Source organism: Coffea arabica, chromosome 8e, assembly GCF_036785885.1.
Source record: "Coffea arabica cultivar ET-39 chromosome 8e, Coffea Arabica ET-39 HiFi, whole genome shotgun sequence".
NCBI lineage: Eukaryota > Viridiplantae > Streptophyta > Magnoliopsida > Gentianales > Rubiaceae > Coffea > Coffea arabica.
In genome coordinates this window covers 52140155-52157350 of record NC_092324.1, presented here as the reverse complement: position 1 = coordinate 52157350, position 17196 = coordinate 52140155, and the positions used below count along the sequence as shown (strand labels likewise).

Sequence of the window (17196 nt, the reverse complement as noted above, 5' to 3'; positions counted from 1 at the left end):
GGCACGAGAGTTTGGATTTCAACACATTTAAGTCCCCACTTTAACGTTACTTGCAATTTTTGACAATTGGTTGGTCCCAGGTCTCAACTCTCAACCAGTATATCTTTAAACACCGGCTTCCACAGCATGCAATGAAGCATGAGGAAGGCTGTATAACATCTCCCTGCTATTACTAGCAATTTTTTTTCTTGGTTGACTGCAGAAAGTCAAAAGTTGCAACATATAGCTGCGTCGGTAAACATACTTCCACCTTAATTCTTGTTCTGATCTCTGAGGCGTCGGCCATTAGAAACTTGACACAAAGTCCTTTTGATAGAGCAGTCACCCGGTCAGCCTTTGCAATTGTATTATAGTATAGGACAATCCACTGAATAGACTTCATTGTTTTCATTGGTAAAATATTCAGCAGTCCATGTACTTTAGTGTCTTCATTTCGTTATTCCACAAAACTTTCATCGTTTTTAGGCCTGTTAAGATGGAAACCGAAGAGGTAGCATGAGTTTTACTAGAAGTATATTTCTTTTTTCCTTTTTATGCAATTTTCCAAATGGGCTCCTCAGGCTCAGGAGTAGGTCTCTCCTCCTTCTCCTCCTCCTCCTCTTCCTTCTGCTTATTGATTTTCTTCTTCCTACCACATCTATCCCTGTCTGCTAGAATATGCAAGCCTGCTTCGTGCAGTGAAATGGGATTGGGTCCTCCAGTCAGGTTCCCTTTTCGGCTAAAAGGGATACAGGACCAAAACTGTGGCTACCCAGGTTTTGATCTTTCTTGCAATAATCATAGCCAAACAATCCTCAGCCTTCCCCGCTCCGGCGAATTCAGAGTCAACTGGATTAATTACTCTGAACAAACCATATATATCAATGATCCGGGCGACTGCCTTCCCAGAAGAGTTTCAAACTTCAGTGCAGTAGATTCTTCATTTAGAGCAGCTCCAAACAGCTACACGTATTTCAACTGTTCCTTAGAATGGGCAGCATACAGGACGACGGATAATCTTATGCCGCTTTTTTGTTATGGTGATTATAATTCCACGATCGTGGCTACTCCTAGTCGTTATTCGTCCGAAATCCCACCCTCGTGTCGCTTAATACGAAATGCTTCGATTCCGCTTCGCTTATCATACGCGGAGTTTTGGTCGGAGACAATTGTTGAAGAAGATCTTGAGTTGGTATGGGACCAGCCAGCAGGATGCCGAAGCTGCGAAAAACGGGGTCTGTATTGTGGGTTCAAGAGCAATTCCGGGTTGGAAATTGGTTGCGGCCGTCTTCCTAGAAAAGGTAATTATTTTTACGCTGTTGTTTGGTTCCCATGAGAATTACCATCGGATTAGAATTGAAATTGCTTCCCGTTGAGCTGCACTTTTATATGATATAATTTCAAATTTCAATCCAACTTCTGACAGCATCCAAAAACTGTCTTTTACTTCTCTGGAAAAATGCGAAGTACAGAATTAGATTGGTTTAATGAGTCGATCACTGGAAGGTTTAATGTTCCCGTAGTTTCATCTAATAGAAACCAAGTTTTAGAGAAGCAAAACAAAAAGGTAAAGAAGTTGGATAGATGCAGAGCACCTAACAGAATTACTTCAATTCGAAGTTGAAAATTTGATTTGAGTTATTGTGCATAGACTCTGAAATTTGAGACAGAGAGCTAGATTCTTGATCAGAAGTTGTTGATTAAGTTTAGGATTCAAGATGACAAAGCTGTAGACAGACGGTCATGAGATACCTATTCCTATGAAACAGTACCAAGAGATGAAAACGGGCCTGATAGAGGTGATCCGGCAGCATTCGCAGAGTGTGGATATTTTGGGACGTTCCATAGTCAATATCCACACACACACATATTCTTACAATGTGTATATTTTATTGAAAAAAGGGAAAATAATCGAGAATTAGGTGACACAGGTGGCGTCACTTAACAACCCTGAATAGCACATTCAACTGCTGTGCTGTATAGAAAACAATGGTTGAATGGGACCTGCTTATTCATATGCACTGATTATGCAGGAGCGATCACCATCAACGTACAATATGGTGGATGTAATTTTCTGTAAGTCTAGTTCCATGTGCCAGCATTAAATAGTAATGGTCTGCTCCAAGAAGAGATCAGGTAAATAGATGAATGATTACAATTAGTATACGATTTTCTGTTGCCAGGGATAAAGAAGACGGATAATCTGATGGTTTTACTTTTACAAATTTATACCGTGTAGCTTAATTCATATGTATATATATATCTAATAAAGAAAGGTAGAAGCAAAAGACTAACGAAAGATGAGATTGATTCAGGGTGCTGTAAAGGATCTGCGTCTCTCTCTTTTGATCCACTGTAATGACCATAAATTTTAGTGATGAATTGGTGGTTACTCGTTCTTAACTTTTGCCTTTCTTTTTGTTTTCTCATTTTTGAGTCATTACTCCTCTTTACTTGGTACATGGTGGGATCTCTTTTGGTTCCAATCCAATTAGCCATGAGTTTTCAGGCTGTAGAATACCAGGCCTTTTTCCTCTGCCCCCAAAAGCCCTGATTCTTTTTTCTTTTTTTTCTTTTTTTTGGGTGCTGATGATTCTTTGTAGTTTGTACTTTGTACTACAAGAAGTCAGCCCTCATCTGGAGCCTCCAAAAAGCGTGAGTATCTCATAACTAGAACAAAACCTTATGAGCGTGCCCCATAGAAAGCGTGAACTCCGAAAAGCAGTTTAATTGAGAACCACGCCTTCAGCCTCTCTCTCGTGTCCCCTCCCCTGGAATTTCTTCACCTGATGATGAGGACGAACTTTGAGTATGCGACTCACAAAACTTGATCATGATGATTGTCGTTAGTTGATTGGTCTGAACTTTGAAGAGTAAGACCGATATTTTGACCTCGTCAAAACTGAGGGACTTGTGGTCGAAGAATCCCGCCAAAAATAAGAAGTTGCAGTCAATGGTCTGCACAAAACTTAGACCAGGCCACTGGGACCCGAGTTTACTCGTTCAAACTTCTATGGATGGAAGGAGTTGCCAGTTGATTTAGCTGTCTTTTTTGTGATTCTATTATGGGATTAAAGGCAGCGTTCTTAATTGACTAACCGTTGATGTCCGTTGTATGCAAAATCAAGATGAGAATGACTAATTACGTTGTACTACTTGATTGCAGTTTCAAAATTTAACAAAATTAGGTGCTTTTTTGCATAATTGAAGAATACAAAAATGGCCTATACAGCAACAAAAAGTTGTTGTTTTCTGAGGATAATATATTACATCAAGAATTGTCTGGTGATACAGTTATATGTAAGCTTTTAGAGATTGCATCTGTAGAATTTTGTACCCCAAGCCCTGGCGTAAAATGTTAATATCTTGGAATTCTCCCTTGATTATAGGCCTTCGAAGAGGTGCCATGTATGGCATTATCATTGGTGTCGGCATACCGGTGCTTGTGTGCCTTGTGGGGCTCGCATGTTATGCCTGCAACAAAGTCAGAGACTTCGGCCAACGTCGCAGTCTAAACACTGAGCTATCCACCGCTGGGACGAGTCTTCCACCGGCGTCTGTGACGGTAACAGGCCTTGATGCACCGACAATTGAATCTTACCCGAAGACGGTGGTCGGAGAAAGTCGCCGGCTTCCTAATCCTAGCGATGGCACTTGCCCAATATGCTTGGCTGAGTACCAGCCTAAAGAAACCTTGAGGAGTATACCAGAATGCAACCATTACTTTCACGCCAGCTGCGTCGATGAATGGCTTAAGCTCAATGGGACGTGCCCTTTGTGCAGGAATTCACCAGAAAGCGCATCGACCACTCCCTGTTCATCCACGCCTTCAACATTTTCAGCATCATCTTCAGCGTAGATATACATCATCAGGGTGGAGGGGGTAACCATGCTGGCTTTTTTTTTGATAAAGCAAATCAGACGTAGATTTTACTGTATATAATACTCAGTGCAATTTTTCCATATACTTTCCACTTTAAGAGATTGCATAAAGAGCAATTAAAGGGACGTTTGCTAGCTAGATTTTGGGTGGCGCATTTAGGAGAAGCAAGCAAAGTAAGCTGGGAGAGCAGAAGGTTGCAAAATACTACTCTAATACAGCTCAAATTGGAGATGTACTGGGCACTTCAGTGGCCCTCTTTTGAGTTCTTCTTTTTTCGTACCTCATACGTTCTGTTTGCCGAGTAGCTACATTTTCCTCGATCGATGACCAATTTATCAATTAGTCTCAATCTAGTCAGGCATGAAAATCCCTAAAGGCACCGTGCCTTGAACCAAGTTCTTGCTTCTTGTACCTTCTTACGAGGCCACTTTAAAGTGTATGGTTGAGAACAGTAGTATTCTTCTGTTCCAAGGCCCAACCATGTTCGAAGTGGATTTTCACTCACAGCAGCTTAAGCAATCAAAAGTTTTGGACATTGGGTTTACGGCTTTTAAGATGCATATGGATTGATGCAAACGGACAAGGGCAAATCGAATATATATGTATATATATATATATATCTACCTTGTATATAAGAAAAGATGAACGTTTAGTGCTTTCCTTTCCTTTTGCCATGTGACTTTTTAATTATTTGACAAGTGTCCCGAGCCTTTTCTTTCTTTTGCCACTGAACCGTTTCTCTCAAGTTGCCGTTGAAGCTTGTTCTTGCTTTCTCTCTACCGAATGGCTATTCTTTCTTTTGCCACGTGACTCTTAATTATTTGACAAGTGTCCGAAACCTTTTCTTTCTTTTGCCAATGAACCATTTCTCTCAAGTTGCCGGTGAAGCTTTTTCTTCCTCTCTCTACCGAATGGCATGAAAAGTTTTTAGAGAAAACACCATCTTTCTCTAACCTTTATTGTGCCTTCTCAATTTTAAACCATTGATCAACCTAGAGATCATTGATAGATTTGATGCTTCCTTTTAGCCTTTTTCACAAGTAATCATGATTATTTATTTGGTTTAAGAAGGATAAGAAAAAAAACCAATTGGTGTTTTGCTCTTGTTGCTTCACTTTCCCCACATGGTATGGCTTATTTTTTTGTTATCTTTTTTTTTTCATCTTTCACCTGGTAAAAAACAATAAATTACCCTTTCTCTCTTGCTTATTTATATTGATTTATTAATATTTTTTTTAAAATTTTGAACTTTTCCCCCTTTATCTGTATCGAATTTTATTCTTTTTTTCTGTTTTAATTGCAAAACCAAAATTTTCTTTTAAATTGAAGTTGCCTCTGTTGTAGGCTATTTGTGCGTTGTTCTTGCAAGTCTGCATACGTTGCTACGTGGTTTGTCTAAAAAACTCAAGATCAAATTTAAGTTTTATGCTTTTGATTTGCACTTTTTTTTTTATGTATTTAGAGTTTTGAAACTGTTATGTTACTGATTAAATTAGAGGCCGCATGTTTTCTGTTGGAAAGTTTTAGCTTTTATTAACATTAATAACCATTAAGAAACATAAATATGGTATTCTCCCTAAAATCTGATGGTAAGTTTCGTTTATTGTATGTGCTTGAGTTCTTGGTTATTATCTTGATATCTATACATGATATGTTTGGCTCGGGTTAAAACTGATTGTGTATGCACTTTTAGTTGCTATTATGTTAGTTAATCATTAGTCAGACATTTGTGCTATGCTATGGAATGCAAAAAAAAAAAAAGACAAGCCAGCACTCAAATTCAATAGATGGTCTATTTGATGAAGTTAGTAGTGGTCAAATGTTATTAAAACAGACAAAGAACTCATATATATCGGCATATTGTATAGACCTACTCATATATATCAGCAGAGGAGCTAAGTAAGAATTTTTAACTTCTCAAGAATTTTTTTAAGGCAAGAAGGAAGGCAAGTATAATATTATCAAGGTATACACTACTGAGGAATTAGCTCACATTCCAATGGCGATCACGACTGCAGAAACGAATGAAAAAAATCCAGACCTTCATGCTACTGTGCTGCAGTCTGCTAACAAAAATGAATTTTTCAATCCATCAATCAAAAAACTGCTTGATACCATCGCTGAAACTTCTGCTACTGCAAACAAAGTGCCACCTCCAATGACCACAGCAAAGAGAGCCTTGGTTTTTGGAACTGTACCTCCTGAAATTGGATCAAATTCTGTTGAAACTATTACACCTGCCTCACTGCCCACCAATGCACTCTCAGCTTCCGCTCCAACTAATCTTGCGCCTGGAAGTCCCTTGAAGAAGCAGCGTGATAATGAACTCTAAACTTGCTTGAAGCCTTTTGAATTGCTAATCTTGAAGCACTTTATAGCTGAATTGCTAATGTTGCATCTTTTGACGCAATATTGACATCCATTAAGAAATTATTCTTTTGTGCAACTTAATGGATCTCAATATTTGATATTTTGTAATTGCAGCTTATCATACTTTATATTAAGTATTCAACATGTTTTCTCCCGTTTCTGTAAGACTAACTTGCATTTGAAGATATCAAGTTATTTGTAAAACTACCTGCCAATCTTTTGTCATCTTCTCTTATCTTTTGCAATGTTAATGGTTTTCTAATTTTGTTTAGTCTTATATTGTTAGCCATATGTTTGATCGGTAATTTATGATTTTAATAATGATATTTCACAAACATTACTGTTTATCTTATCTTATACAAAAATATATGACAACAGATTATAGGGAGTTAAGCACAGCCGAAAACCTCCTAGTGTATATATATATATATATATATATAATGATGCATGATCTGGATATTCTCCTTGCAATTTGGAATACAAACAGCAACAAGCCAAAAGTTTTATTTCGTTATTTTGGGTGGAAAAAGAAAGTAACTAATTACAAACATGCAAAAAAGCAGTGAGCGGATAAGTAAAAAAGTCATGGGTTGAAATGCTGCTTCTGTGAATAATATGTTATTGAAAAATATTTTCCAATATTCCAAGCCGTTAGATTTATAAAAGCAAAAGACAGAAAACAAGAGCAGGTTTTAGTTTTAGGACTCCAAACTCCAAAGGGCCCAAAAAATTCCTGATGTTACACCCAAAATAATAAAATAAGATTGGGTTGCTTCTGTACTAAACAAAATCGTGGGACATCTTTCAAGTTACAGCTGCGCTTTCTTACTAACTTGTTCATTTAGCGTCCCGCCCCGTGCGACATCCTGCTCCAATCAGCTCACTGAAACTGACGACTTTTCTTGTCACAAAAAAAAGAAAATGAAAAAATCGTCCTCGATCCTTCCCAAACCCCAAAAACCCAAAACCCTTTCGCAGGTTTCAGCATCTGTACCATTGCTCGAAAGTACTAGTTTCATTTTCACTTCTGACGCTGTGAGTTGATAATTCAGTTTTTCCTTGCATTCCAAATTTGCAGGAATCTGAAATCTTCTCTTCTATGCATTTCAATCGTTCACTTTTCAAATCGTAGAGAGATTTTATTTTTTCTTTGCAATCCAAAGGAGGGGAAATAGAATGGCGTTTAGACGCAGTATTACAGCTCGAGCCAAGAATCTTTACCAAGAGCAACGCTACGCTCCTTCACTTTCCCACATCAATCACCGCCAAAACGACGACGATGATTCCAAACCCAACTCTACACCCATTTCTGAAATCCCAAAATCCCCATCTTTCCTCACAAGAAGATTTTCCATAACCCAATTCGCCAACTTTAATGGCTCCAACCCAAAGGGTCTGCTTCAAGACCGGAGATATTCATTTTCGTCGGGTGGCCAGTTTATGGGTGCGATGAATTATGGGTTGAATTTCAGTAGAAATATGTCGACTAGCATTGGGGAAGCGGCGGCTGAGAAGATTGATTATATTACTGATGTGGCGGATGTGTTGACTGATCATACTGTTGAGGCTGTGGTGACGCAGGCGGCTCCGGTGGTGAATGAGGTGGCTGTTGCCGCCGCGGATTCATTTCTTCCTGTAGCTGTTTTGCAGTACTTGATTGATTACGTTCATATGTTTACTGGATTTAATTGGTAAAGACTAAAATATTCTTGCCTTTGTGCAAAATAGATTTTGCGGTTCGATTGCTGAAAATGCTTTATGATCTAAATTCTTGAGATGAGTTCTGCTGACTCGTTGTTCCTTCTAGCTGCTCTGCAGCATTTGATTGCTTATGTTCATAAGTTAACCATTTTCTTGTCTGGCAAAGACTGAACCTCTCCTGCTCTTACTCGTAAGAAATGTGGTGAGCTTTTGTCTATATTTTGAAAATTTTTTAAAGATGTTATATTTCTCTTAATTTGGTTCTACGAAGTGTAAGATCTTTGACATTAGTTATTTCTTTACACTTTTTTGGTTTTGTGTTTTTTTTTTCTTTTTTAAATGAAAACTGAGAATCTTGATCACAGTAGTTAATTAGGATTGACAAATGCAGATTGTTTGGGATGCATAATATTGTAAATTCTGATCCTTCAGTGTATTTCTTGAGTTTTGCTGCCATTGCTACGAGAGGTGATTGCCTAAAATTTTATTGTGTATGAAGTTATTTGACTTGGTGATGCTTGCTGAAAATTTTCAGGTGGGCATCAATTGTTGTGACAACTATATTGATTCGATGGGTTACAGTTCCACTTATGATTAATCAGCTGAAAGCTACTTCAAAGTTTACTGTAAGTTGTTGGGCCTTTTTGTCTTGGTATTTATTTGCTAACCATTATGTTTTCTGAAATGCTTTTGGGTGTTCTGGCATATCTTCTATAAATGTGATATCTGGCGCAACTTTGGATATGACTTTGGAGATTAGGATATCATTATCTGATGCAAAGAATAGATCGACACAAATTAAATTTGAAATGTGCAGTTTAAAATCTACTGTGTTCAGATTAAAGGGGTGTCCAATACAGCAGACCTGGTATTTTGTTGTCCCTTGTTTCACCCAATTTGACCTTCTTAAATACAAAGTTGACTAAAGACACTTGAATCCAATTTGATGTATTTTTATGATTGTAAATGAGAAACATCTTAGACGTACCAATAAATAGTGTATGCGTGCATTCAATTCGCCTTGCCATTTTCTTGAAACCTGTTCTTGAATCTTCTATAGATGGGTGGTTCAAGATTACTTCTTAAGTGAAACAGTCAACTGTTTAGAGTTGGATTTGAACGGGCTAGGGCTTTGCATCAATGAAGCAAAACTTTCTAAAATTAACAGAAACCTCAGTTAGTCTAAAAGTGTAAATGCTAGTTCTGAAGAATATTCCTGCAAGTCACTTGATCACCTATCAACCGCTTTTGGATTTGTGAACCATGAACCAGAATATCTTTCAGTCTGTTTCCTAGAAGCTTCTGCATCACGCTTTCTCTGCATTATTATGTGCTCCTCAATTTTGTGTCTAGTACTGATGATTTTTTAAACTTCCAAAACTGCTATATCAACCATCTGTTGTGCTCATCTATACATAAAACAAGTTAATTAGTTTTGAGTAAATTTTTTTTATCCTTTGTAGCATGATTTCTTAATGTTGACGTTGTTTGCCTCTTTGTTGAGATTAGCTCCCTCTTAGTGATCTGCTTTTCTCCTGCAGCTTCTAAGGCCACGTCTGGAGGAGATTAAGGAAGAGATGGAAAGTCGGGTAAAGTGATTGAACTTTTTTTCTAATCTGCTATACTCAGCTCAAATACTAACTCTTGAGTTGCTGGAGTATCTATATTCTTAGTCTTGAACCTATGGCTGTGTCAAAGTACTTTGAACCCCCATAGTTTTATTTCCTTGCTTCACTTGATCTGTGTCGTAGATGAGATTGGGCCATAGAACCCCATATATTTCCTTTGCATGTGGTTGTACTTGAATTCAGATTACTTGAATAGAGGTAGTACAGAACCTTGTTGCCTCAAAGGCGATTTAATACTTGTTAATTTTTTCAGGGCATGAGTCCTACTGCCGTGTCTGAAGGTCAGCAGCGAATGAAGCAATTATTTAATGAGTAAGTTTCTTTCCTTGTTGAAGTCATCTCATCTGCAATTTAGTTCCTAGTGTTTGAATTTCCTGTTTCCTGTCATATGAAACTGCTGTTTCAGAAGTCAAAGAAAAGAAAGAAAAAAGAACCTAAACCTGTTTTTCTAATTTTTTATCTGCATTTTTAATCTTCAACTTGACTTCCAAAAGATGAAAATTTGATTCTATTTATGAATGATGGCCAATATGTATCGAACAATAGCATAAGGTTTGACAAGATCTTTGAAGCATAACTTGACTCCCTTGTCTGTTCTTATTAAATCTTAATGTGCCCAGTCAGTCTTTTTTCATCGGCAAATATGTCTTTTCCCTAGCTTATTTAGTTTCTATATCTGGTGCAAAGATGATTTAATTCTGCATCAATTTTGTCGGAATTTCTGATCCCTCATATTTTATCATGGTTATGTTTTATAAAGCAAATGATTTACTTTTTGGTATAGAGTCCTTTTGTTTACACAAACAATGTTTGGGTGTTACAGATATGGTGTTACACCATTTACGCCTATGAGGGGACTTCTATTTCAAGGGCCCATTTTTATCAGCTTCTTTCTTGCTGTAAGATATATTCCTTTCTACTCCAAACTTGACATTCCATAGTATGATCGTGCTCTTTCTTTGACCATTATGTTCTACCAATGCACATGCAGATTACAAACATGGTGGAAAAGGTTCCATCTTTTAAGGAGGGTGGAGCATTCTGGTTTGTTGATTTGACCACTCCAGATAGCATGTACATTTTTCCTGTTTTAACAGCATTGACGTTCTGGATTACAGTGGAGGTGAGCTATATTATCACTATTTCCTTTTTCTGCTAAATTTCATTTAAAAGATCTGCCATATTTCAAACTTTCTGAAGCTTCTTAGCAAAGAACTCGATAACAACCTTAAACATAATCTTGTGTATGCTTGGAGAAGTTAAAGAGGGACCATTTGTTTACGTTTCATGTCAGTGGCGTCTTAATTGGCATTCGTTCCGGTCACTGTCATCTATTCAGAAAATTGGATTATGTTCTTCCTAATATGCTTTGAACAAGTTTAACTAAATTACCAAAGTCGTATGGATGATTTTCATACTTCCTCAGTGCAATATGCAAGAAGGAATGGAAGGGAATCCTGCTGCTGGCACCATAAAAAATGTTTCAAGGGGCTTTGCAGCTCTGACAATTCCATTCACTGCAGGGTTTGCAAAGGTACATGTGGTCCATGTTAGTAATTCATATGCTTATTTTCTTTTTCCCTCTGATGTTTTTGTTAGGAAAATGTGTATTAAGGGTGTGACCCCCTTATGTTTTCTTATGTTAAACGGGTTGCTTGGTTCTTGTTCAGAAATTGGAATTGTAATGCTAATCACATAAACTACTATAATAAGGCATGGGTCACTGGTAATATAATGATGACTAATGTTTGTTACACATGCTTAGAAATGGCTTATAGGATTAATTCTCTCTCTCTCTCTAAATAAAAACAAACCTTCTTTTCCCTTTTTTCTTCCCCACTATCATTTACTGGCACTACTTATCAATTCCTGATAACCATTTGTGACCGCCACAACCAATATGATAATCTACAGCAGGAGGTTTTGACAAGTGAAAACCTAACATTTAACCTGTTTGTTGACAAAATTTACCATCCTTTGCTGCAAATTGCTTGATTGGGCCTCAAAGGAAGAGCGGAGGAAGCATTGGGAGCTTGTAGTTGGGGACGACAGGGTAGAGCTGTTGTTGGCAGCCAGGGAGGATGGAGAGTGACATCTGGGAGATGAGGTAAAATGGGCAAAGATGATAGCAAGGCAATGGAAAGGAGTGAGAACAACAGGGCATCGGAGAGGGAGCCTGGGGCAGAGGATGCAGGAGGGTTGTTAGCAGACAAGGAGGTTGGGGAGGGGGAGGACTGAAGGAAGAAAATGGAAGATGGGAAGACATATAAAGAATGGGGGTTGTGAGTTGTCAGGATGAATGTAAGACTAGTAAAACCCCCTGATTTGGTCTGGGATAAAGGGTTTCCTGTTTGTTGGATTTTATTCCATGAGCTTAAATCTCACACCTATTCCTTAAGCAACTGCAATGGATATCATTTCGATGTTTGATGCATGTTCCCTTCAAGTGCCCTTAAATCCCCTTCTACTTCTAGTTATGTGCATTTTAATTTGTATGTGCTGCGGTTTGAATGAACTGCCTTTGTTCAGCAGCAGATGGAATTTTTTCCTTTTGTTTCTTTTTCTTTGGCTTTCTTTTTTTATTTTATTTTATTTTTGTAGTTATATAAGCAAGAGTTCTTTACCAGTTGTCCCTTTCAAAGCGGTGATTTAAGAAGTTTAAAGTGGATTAGTGAAATGTAAAAGTTTTTTATGAGGATTAGATGGAGAAATTTGGTACTAGATTGTTTTAGCCTGATTCTGAATATTTTGTTTGTTTAAATATTTAAGCAAGAGTTACACAGTCCTTAAAATTTCAGCTTCCAACCTTTTTTTTTTTGCCCTCCCTCTTTTGGGGCGGGAAGGGAGGTTGCTTGTTACAGCTTCGTAGGATGTATTATGGGGGCTAAGGTCTGAGGTCAGTCTAGTTAAGAACCATATATATTACTTTAATATTTAGATGGTGTTATAGGTTGTATTTTTGAATATCAATTAGCACCTTTTCTGTATGCTGTTTCTTCTCTGTTGCACATTATTTTTCTGCACTGTTTTATTTTCTTATTCTATGGCAAATAACATTGTTTGTTGTGCATTTCTGCAGGGAATATTCTGTTACTGGATTACCTCAAATATTTTTTCTCTCATGTATGGACTTGGTGAGTTTATTTACTAAGGGTAAATAACATTTTGTTGCTGCAGTCTCATTGTCTTTTGCCTTATCTGGAAAATGAAACCCAGGCTCACCTTAACTTAAGCTCATAAATGCATAGAGGTATAGAGACATACAGAAATACTGCATTCTGCAGAATCTGAAATATAAATCTGCTGCCGACAGACTAATAGATCATGAACTCATGCCAAAATTGTCGTATAGACAGACTTTTAAAGTTTTGAGGATCAAAGTGGTGCCGTTTAACCTTAAGTATGTTGTTAAAGGGGGAAATATTAGTGACAGTTGGAGCATGGGTTAGAGCCCTTAACCACATGGCAGCAAAAGGAAATTTAATCTATATTATTTGTGCAAGGCTAGGCATTCATTTTGTAGAATGCAAATATTCCATTTCTCAAAGTTTAGACTTTTTAGCATCTCCTTGTCTATTGTAACTTTGTAATATTTCCTTTACTTGTCTATTGGTTGCTCCTGCCTTTTCAGTAATCAAGAATCCTGCGGTGAAGAAGGCCTTAGGTATTCCTATAATACCTGTTACACCACCTTCTCCAGGTGAGCAAAAACCTGCCTTCTCATTCTTTGAGGCAGTAAAGAAATATGCAGCAGCACAAGCTGCAGCACAACATAAGCAAACGCTGTCAGCGCCTGCTGATGCAGTTCAACAAAGCCAAACACCATCATCACCTGCCGAAGCATCAAAACCTGCTAGTCAACAACGTGTACCCTCATCATCAATCATCAGCCAGAGGCTGAGGAGCTTGGAGAAAGAAGTTAAAGGGAGAAAAAAGGGCAAGAAGAGGTGATGTGTTGGTACAAAATTTCCCATGAAAGTTGACTAGTTGAGTGTCTGACTTACCACTTCGTGGTTTTAGTACTTTATGCTAGTAATATTAGCAGAAATTATTCATATCTAGAGGGTATGGTCACAATAGATTTTGTGGGAATGCAAAGAGTTGAAAGTTTTCTGTTCAATACACCCTGTAGGAATTTTGGCAATGGTTTATGGGATTGCTAGTTGGTAATTCTTAGAAATAACACTCTTGTGAGCTGGAGTAATAACAGCAATACAGCATTTTGACTTAAATTATTTGTTGACCCATATATCCTGGGCTTTTTTTTTTTTTTTGGCCCTGGGGGCGGGGGCGTTTGGGGGTGGTGGTTCGTTGGGTGTTGGCGTTGTAATCTTTTTTTCCATATCTTCATGACATTTGAAGCTATTGAATTTGCTTTCGCCTCTGTTCTGCTATCGCATCTGGTTTTTTGGTTGCAGTGGATAGTCTGCTGGGTTTATGGTTCCAAGTTTCATAGGAAGAACGATTTTGAACCATAATGGAACTGAAGAATCAGCTACCATATCTGTTAGCTGATAAGTTGTGAACGGGATTGATATCCATTTTTTTCATATCATTCGTGACATTTAAAGCTGTTGAACTCTGCATATGCTCCTGCTGCCACTTAGGCATTGGTTTATGCTTTAGCTTAAGACGTGGCAATTCTGGTTTATTGGTTGCAGAGGATAGTTTGTTTACGATTTTCAACGATAATGGAACGTAAGAATTCAAAGTAATTCCTTAATTAGTAGTGAAATCTCGTCTATGGCACAAGCATGATTAATTCATCAATATTTATGCAAATGATTCTAAAGCTTGTAAGAAAAAACTGCCGGTCGTATTTGAGGGGGAAAAAAAAATCCTTGAGATAAACAACCAAAAACATAAAAACTCTCATGCCAATACTTTTAAGTTCACCGAGTTCTAAAGAGGATACTATGTATCCCTGAAAAGGAATATAAATAAGGAATTTGAAAACTGATTAAAACCCTGAAAAGAAATATAAACAAGGAATTTTGCAACATAGCCACCGCTCTACACATTATGTATTGTCAGTATAGGGTTGAGATAAATGAAATCTCATGATATTACTAAAAAAAAAAATTATAGAGTTTGACCAATCAAAAAAGTTGAAATATCCAAAGCCAGTTCAGCAAGCAGCTTTTTTTTTTTTTTTTTTTTTTTTTTTTTCAGCAAGCTGCTTTGCCCTAGCAAAGTTTACTTTGTAGCAGTAGCAGTTTTCACCACATTGAAATTAACATGGCAATCAAAAGTAAAAGAATATTTCCCTGAAAACATGGAAAGGAATGGTAGAATTTTTTCTAACAATTAGACTATGTGGCTAATGCAGTAATTATTTCATGACCTCAATTATATTGATGAACATCTTAACCTAGGAGGGGGAGAGGGGGAGAGAGAGAGAGAGAGAATTGCAAATTTGCAATTAGACACTGGAAGAAGACGTCGGGTTCACTTTGCCGATATCGTACTTGTTATTCTGCACATTAACTTGAAAGCATGTACCATTGCATGAATTTAGACAAACAAAGCACGTTTAAAATTGTCATATCTCCAAAAGAGAAAGCAAAAAGCCATTAAAATCGTCAGCTACCCCGAAGGATTGGGCTAAGTGGAACTAGTCCACTAACTACTCATTAGTAACTTGGAAGTAAAAAAAATGGACGACACAGATTAAATCCAGATTAGACCGGAAGAGACTAAGCTGGCCAAAGTCAGCGGCCATAAAATCACCATAATGAGTACGGAAAACCAAGTCAACAGAGATCTGGAAAACCAGAAATTTTGTGGGGTGGCTTGATGGAGAGTTAGTTGTTTTAATACTTTGACCAATCAAAAGTCAAAACTGCTACTGCTACGTAGCAATGCCAGTCTTTTGTCATCGTCGTGCATTGCCTGTAGTATGCCAAAAATCTTTCTTCTGTAACTTGTCCTGCTGGTGGATATATTGTTGTGTCGCCATCAAGAATGCGGCATTTTGAAGCTTAGGGGCGTCCTTAAGATCCGCCTCCCGTTCTAAGCTCCGCTCAAGCGCGTCCCTCAGATTCTCCCGGCTGCAATTCCCAAGGGAGCAACAAAAACACAAGTCTGGGAGTACTAGCCCTAGAGGCTAGAGCACAACTCGTAAATATTGATAAAATCATCGACTCCCTAAATCTGTCCCCGACAGAGAGGGCACACAAGCTGACCTCATCTAGCAGTATTTGTTGCTGAAGTTACAAACCGTTTGGTTGCAAGTTAGAAGAAGCAGAATGACCAAAGGGGCTCATTTGATTTTCTTGTTGCCGGTTCGTGCAAGATGCAACGCATAGAAATCTTGGAAACATCTTGCAAGGGGACGGCCTTTATTGCACATGTACGGCCGACCCCCTTTGTCATGAGACGAGCAAATTAACAAGACTACCATTAAGCGGCGTTCTTTTCTTGCAGATGGCGCATTTCGCTTCTAATTATTGTTCCACCTGCAACTGTGAGTTTCAGGCCAAACGGCGACATACACCTATCCCATCAGAAGATAAAAAAAGACATTGCATCTTTATCTTTCGGCACGCCAGATGATGGTAGATCCAGAAACTTGATTGCTGCTGCTGCTGCTAAAGCCTCGAGGAAAAGTTTTACCTCGCCATCAACGTCTAGGGTTGTATATGTTTAAATAGAGGGAGGTTGTGGTGGTATCCACAACCTTGCTTGCTGCTGCTAAAAGCCTTGATTTAGAATTGTTTTTCCTCCACGTGAATGTCTAGGGTTGTACGTTGAGGATGGCCATTTCGGCCCGGATAACCCGAGCCTTGTACCCTGATACCTCCCGAGGTTCCACCTCGGCACCTTGCTCATCGAGGACATCAAAGCCTGTGTATCACCTCGGATTGAGTCTTCAGGTCATTAGCCGAGGTGACACCTGATTGATGGACGCCTACGAAAGATGGGAACTGACACTTGATACGCCTGACATCTGATGGACAGCTACTCTGACACACACCGTCTGAGACTGGCAAATGTCCCATCAAACCTTTTTCGTAAAGAGCAGTCAAATCCACCAGATGCACTGACCGTTTCAAATCTTTGGGGACCCGTGATGCCAGTCCCTCTTCCCAAAGAATCCCCTATAAATACCCCTGAGTATCTACTAAGGAGGGGGATGACTAATGATCAGGTAAAGACACACTGATACTCTCTTCAACTCACATATTCTCTCATTCCCGAACTGATTAAAGCTTCGGAGTTCTACCGAGGGATTCAGCCTCTTTGGTAACTTAAGCAGGTGACCTCGTCCCAGTGGACCACCCAGAGTACTCAGAAGGTTTACTCCAGCGGTACAGAATTCACCTCTTCATACGTGTTTAAATAGAGGGAGAGTGCGGTGGTAGAATGGGGTTCAAGAGGTGAGGTTTAGGGAAGTAAGATTTTCTTTGGTGGTGAATTGGAGTTCAAGAAAGGGCAATCAAATCAAGGAAAGTACAGTAGTGTTCAGTGTTGTTGGTCCGGTTCTTCAAGCATCTCAAGTATGGAAAGCATGCTACTATGCGTCTATGCTCCTAGATATTCAGCAGTTGCATTCTAACTTAGGGTTATTTCAAGGATTAGTTTAATCTCATTTACAAAAGTTAAAAGAATCCTAGTAAGCACGTTTTGTTGCTG

The 17196-nt window shown here is 38.4% G+C and overlaps 2 protein-coding genes across 2 annotated transcripts; both read left to right on the top strand.

Moving 5' to 3' along the window:
* On the top strand, positions 1–4129 carry LOC113702710 (putative RING-H2 finger protein ATL21A). The gene is made up of 2 exons (XM_027223839.2): positions 1–1280; positions 3369–4129. The coding sequence occupies exons 1-2, from the start codon at positions 548–550 to the stop codon at positions 3836–3838; spliced, it is 1203 nt and encodes a 400-aa protein (XP_027079640.1). The 5' UTR covers positions 1–547; the 3' UTR covers positions 3839–4129.
* Positions 4130–7252: 3123 nt separating this feature from the next.
* On the top strand, positions 7253–13793 carry LOC113702744 (mitochondrial inner membrane protein OXA1). The gene is made up of 9 exons (XM_027223876.2): positions 7253–7923; positions 8469–8559; positions 9475–9522; positions 9815–9873; positions 10385–10460; positions 10553–10684; positions 10988–11095; positions 12641–12695; positions 13193–13793. The coding sequence occupies exons 1-9, from the start codon at positions 7409–7411 to the stop codon at positions 13510–13512; spliced, it is 1404 nt and encodes a 467-aa protein (XP_027079677.1). The 5' UTR covers positions 7253–7408; the 3' UTR covers positions 13513–13793.
* The last annotated feature ends 3403 nt before the right edge of the window (positions 13794–17196 follow it).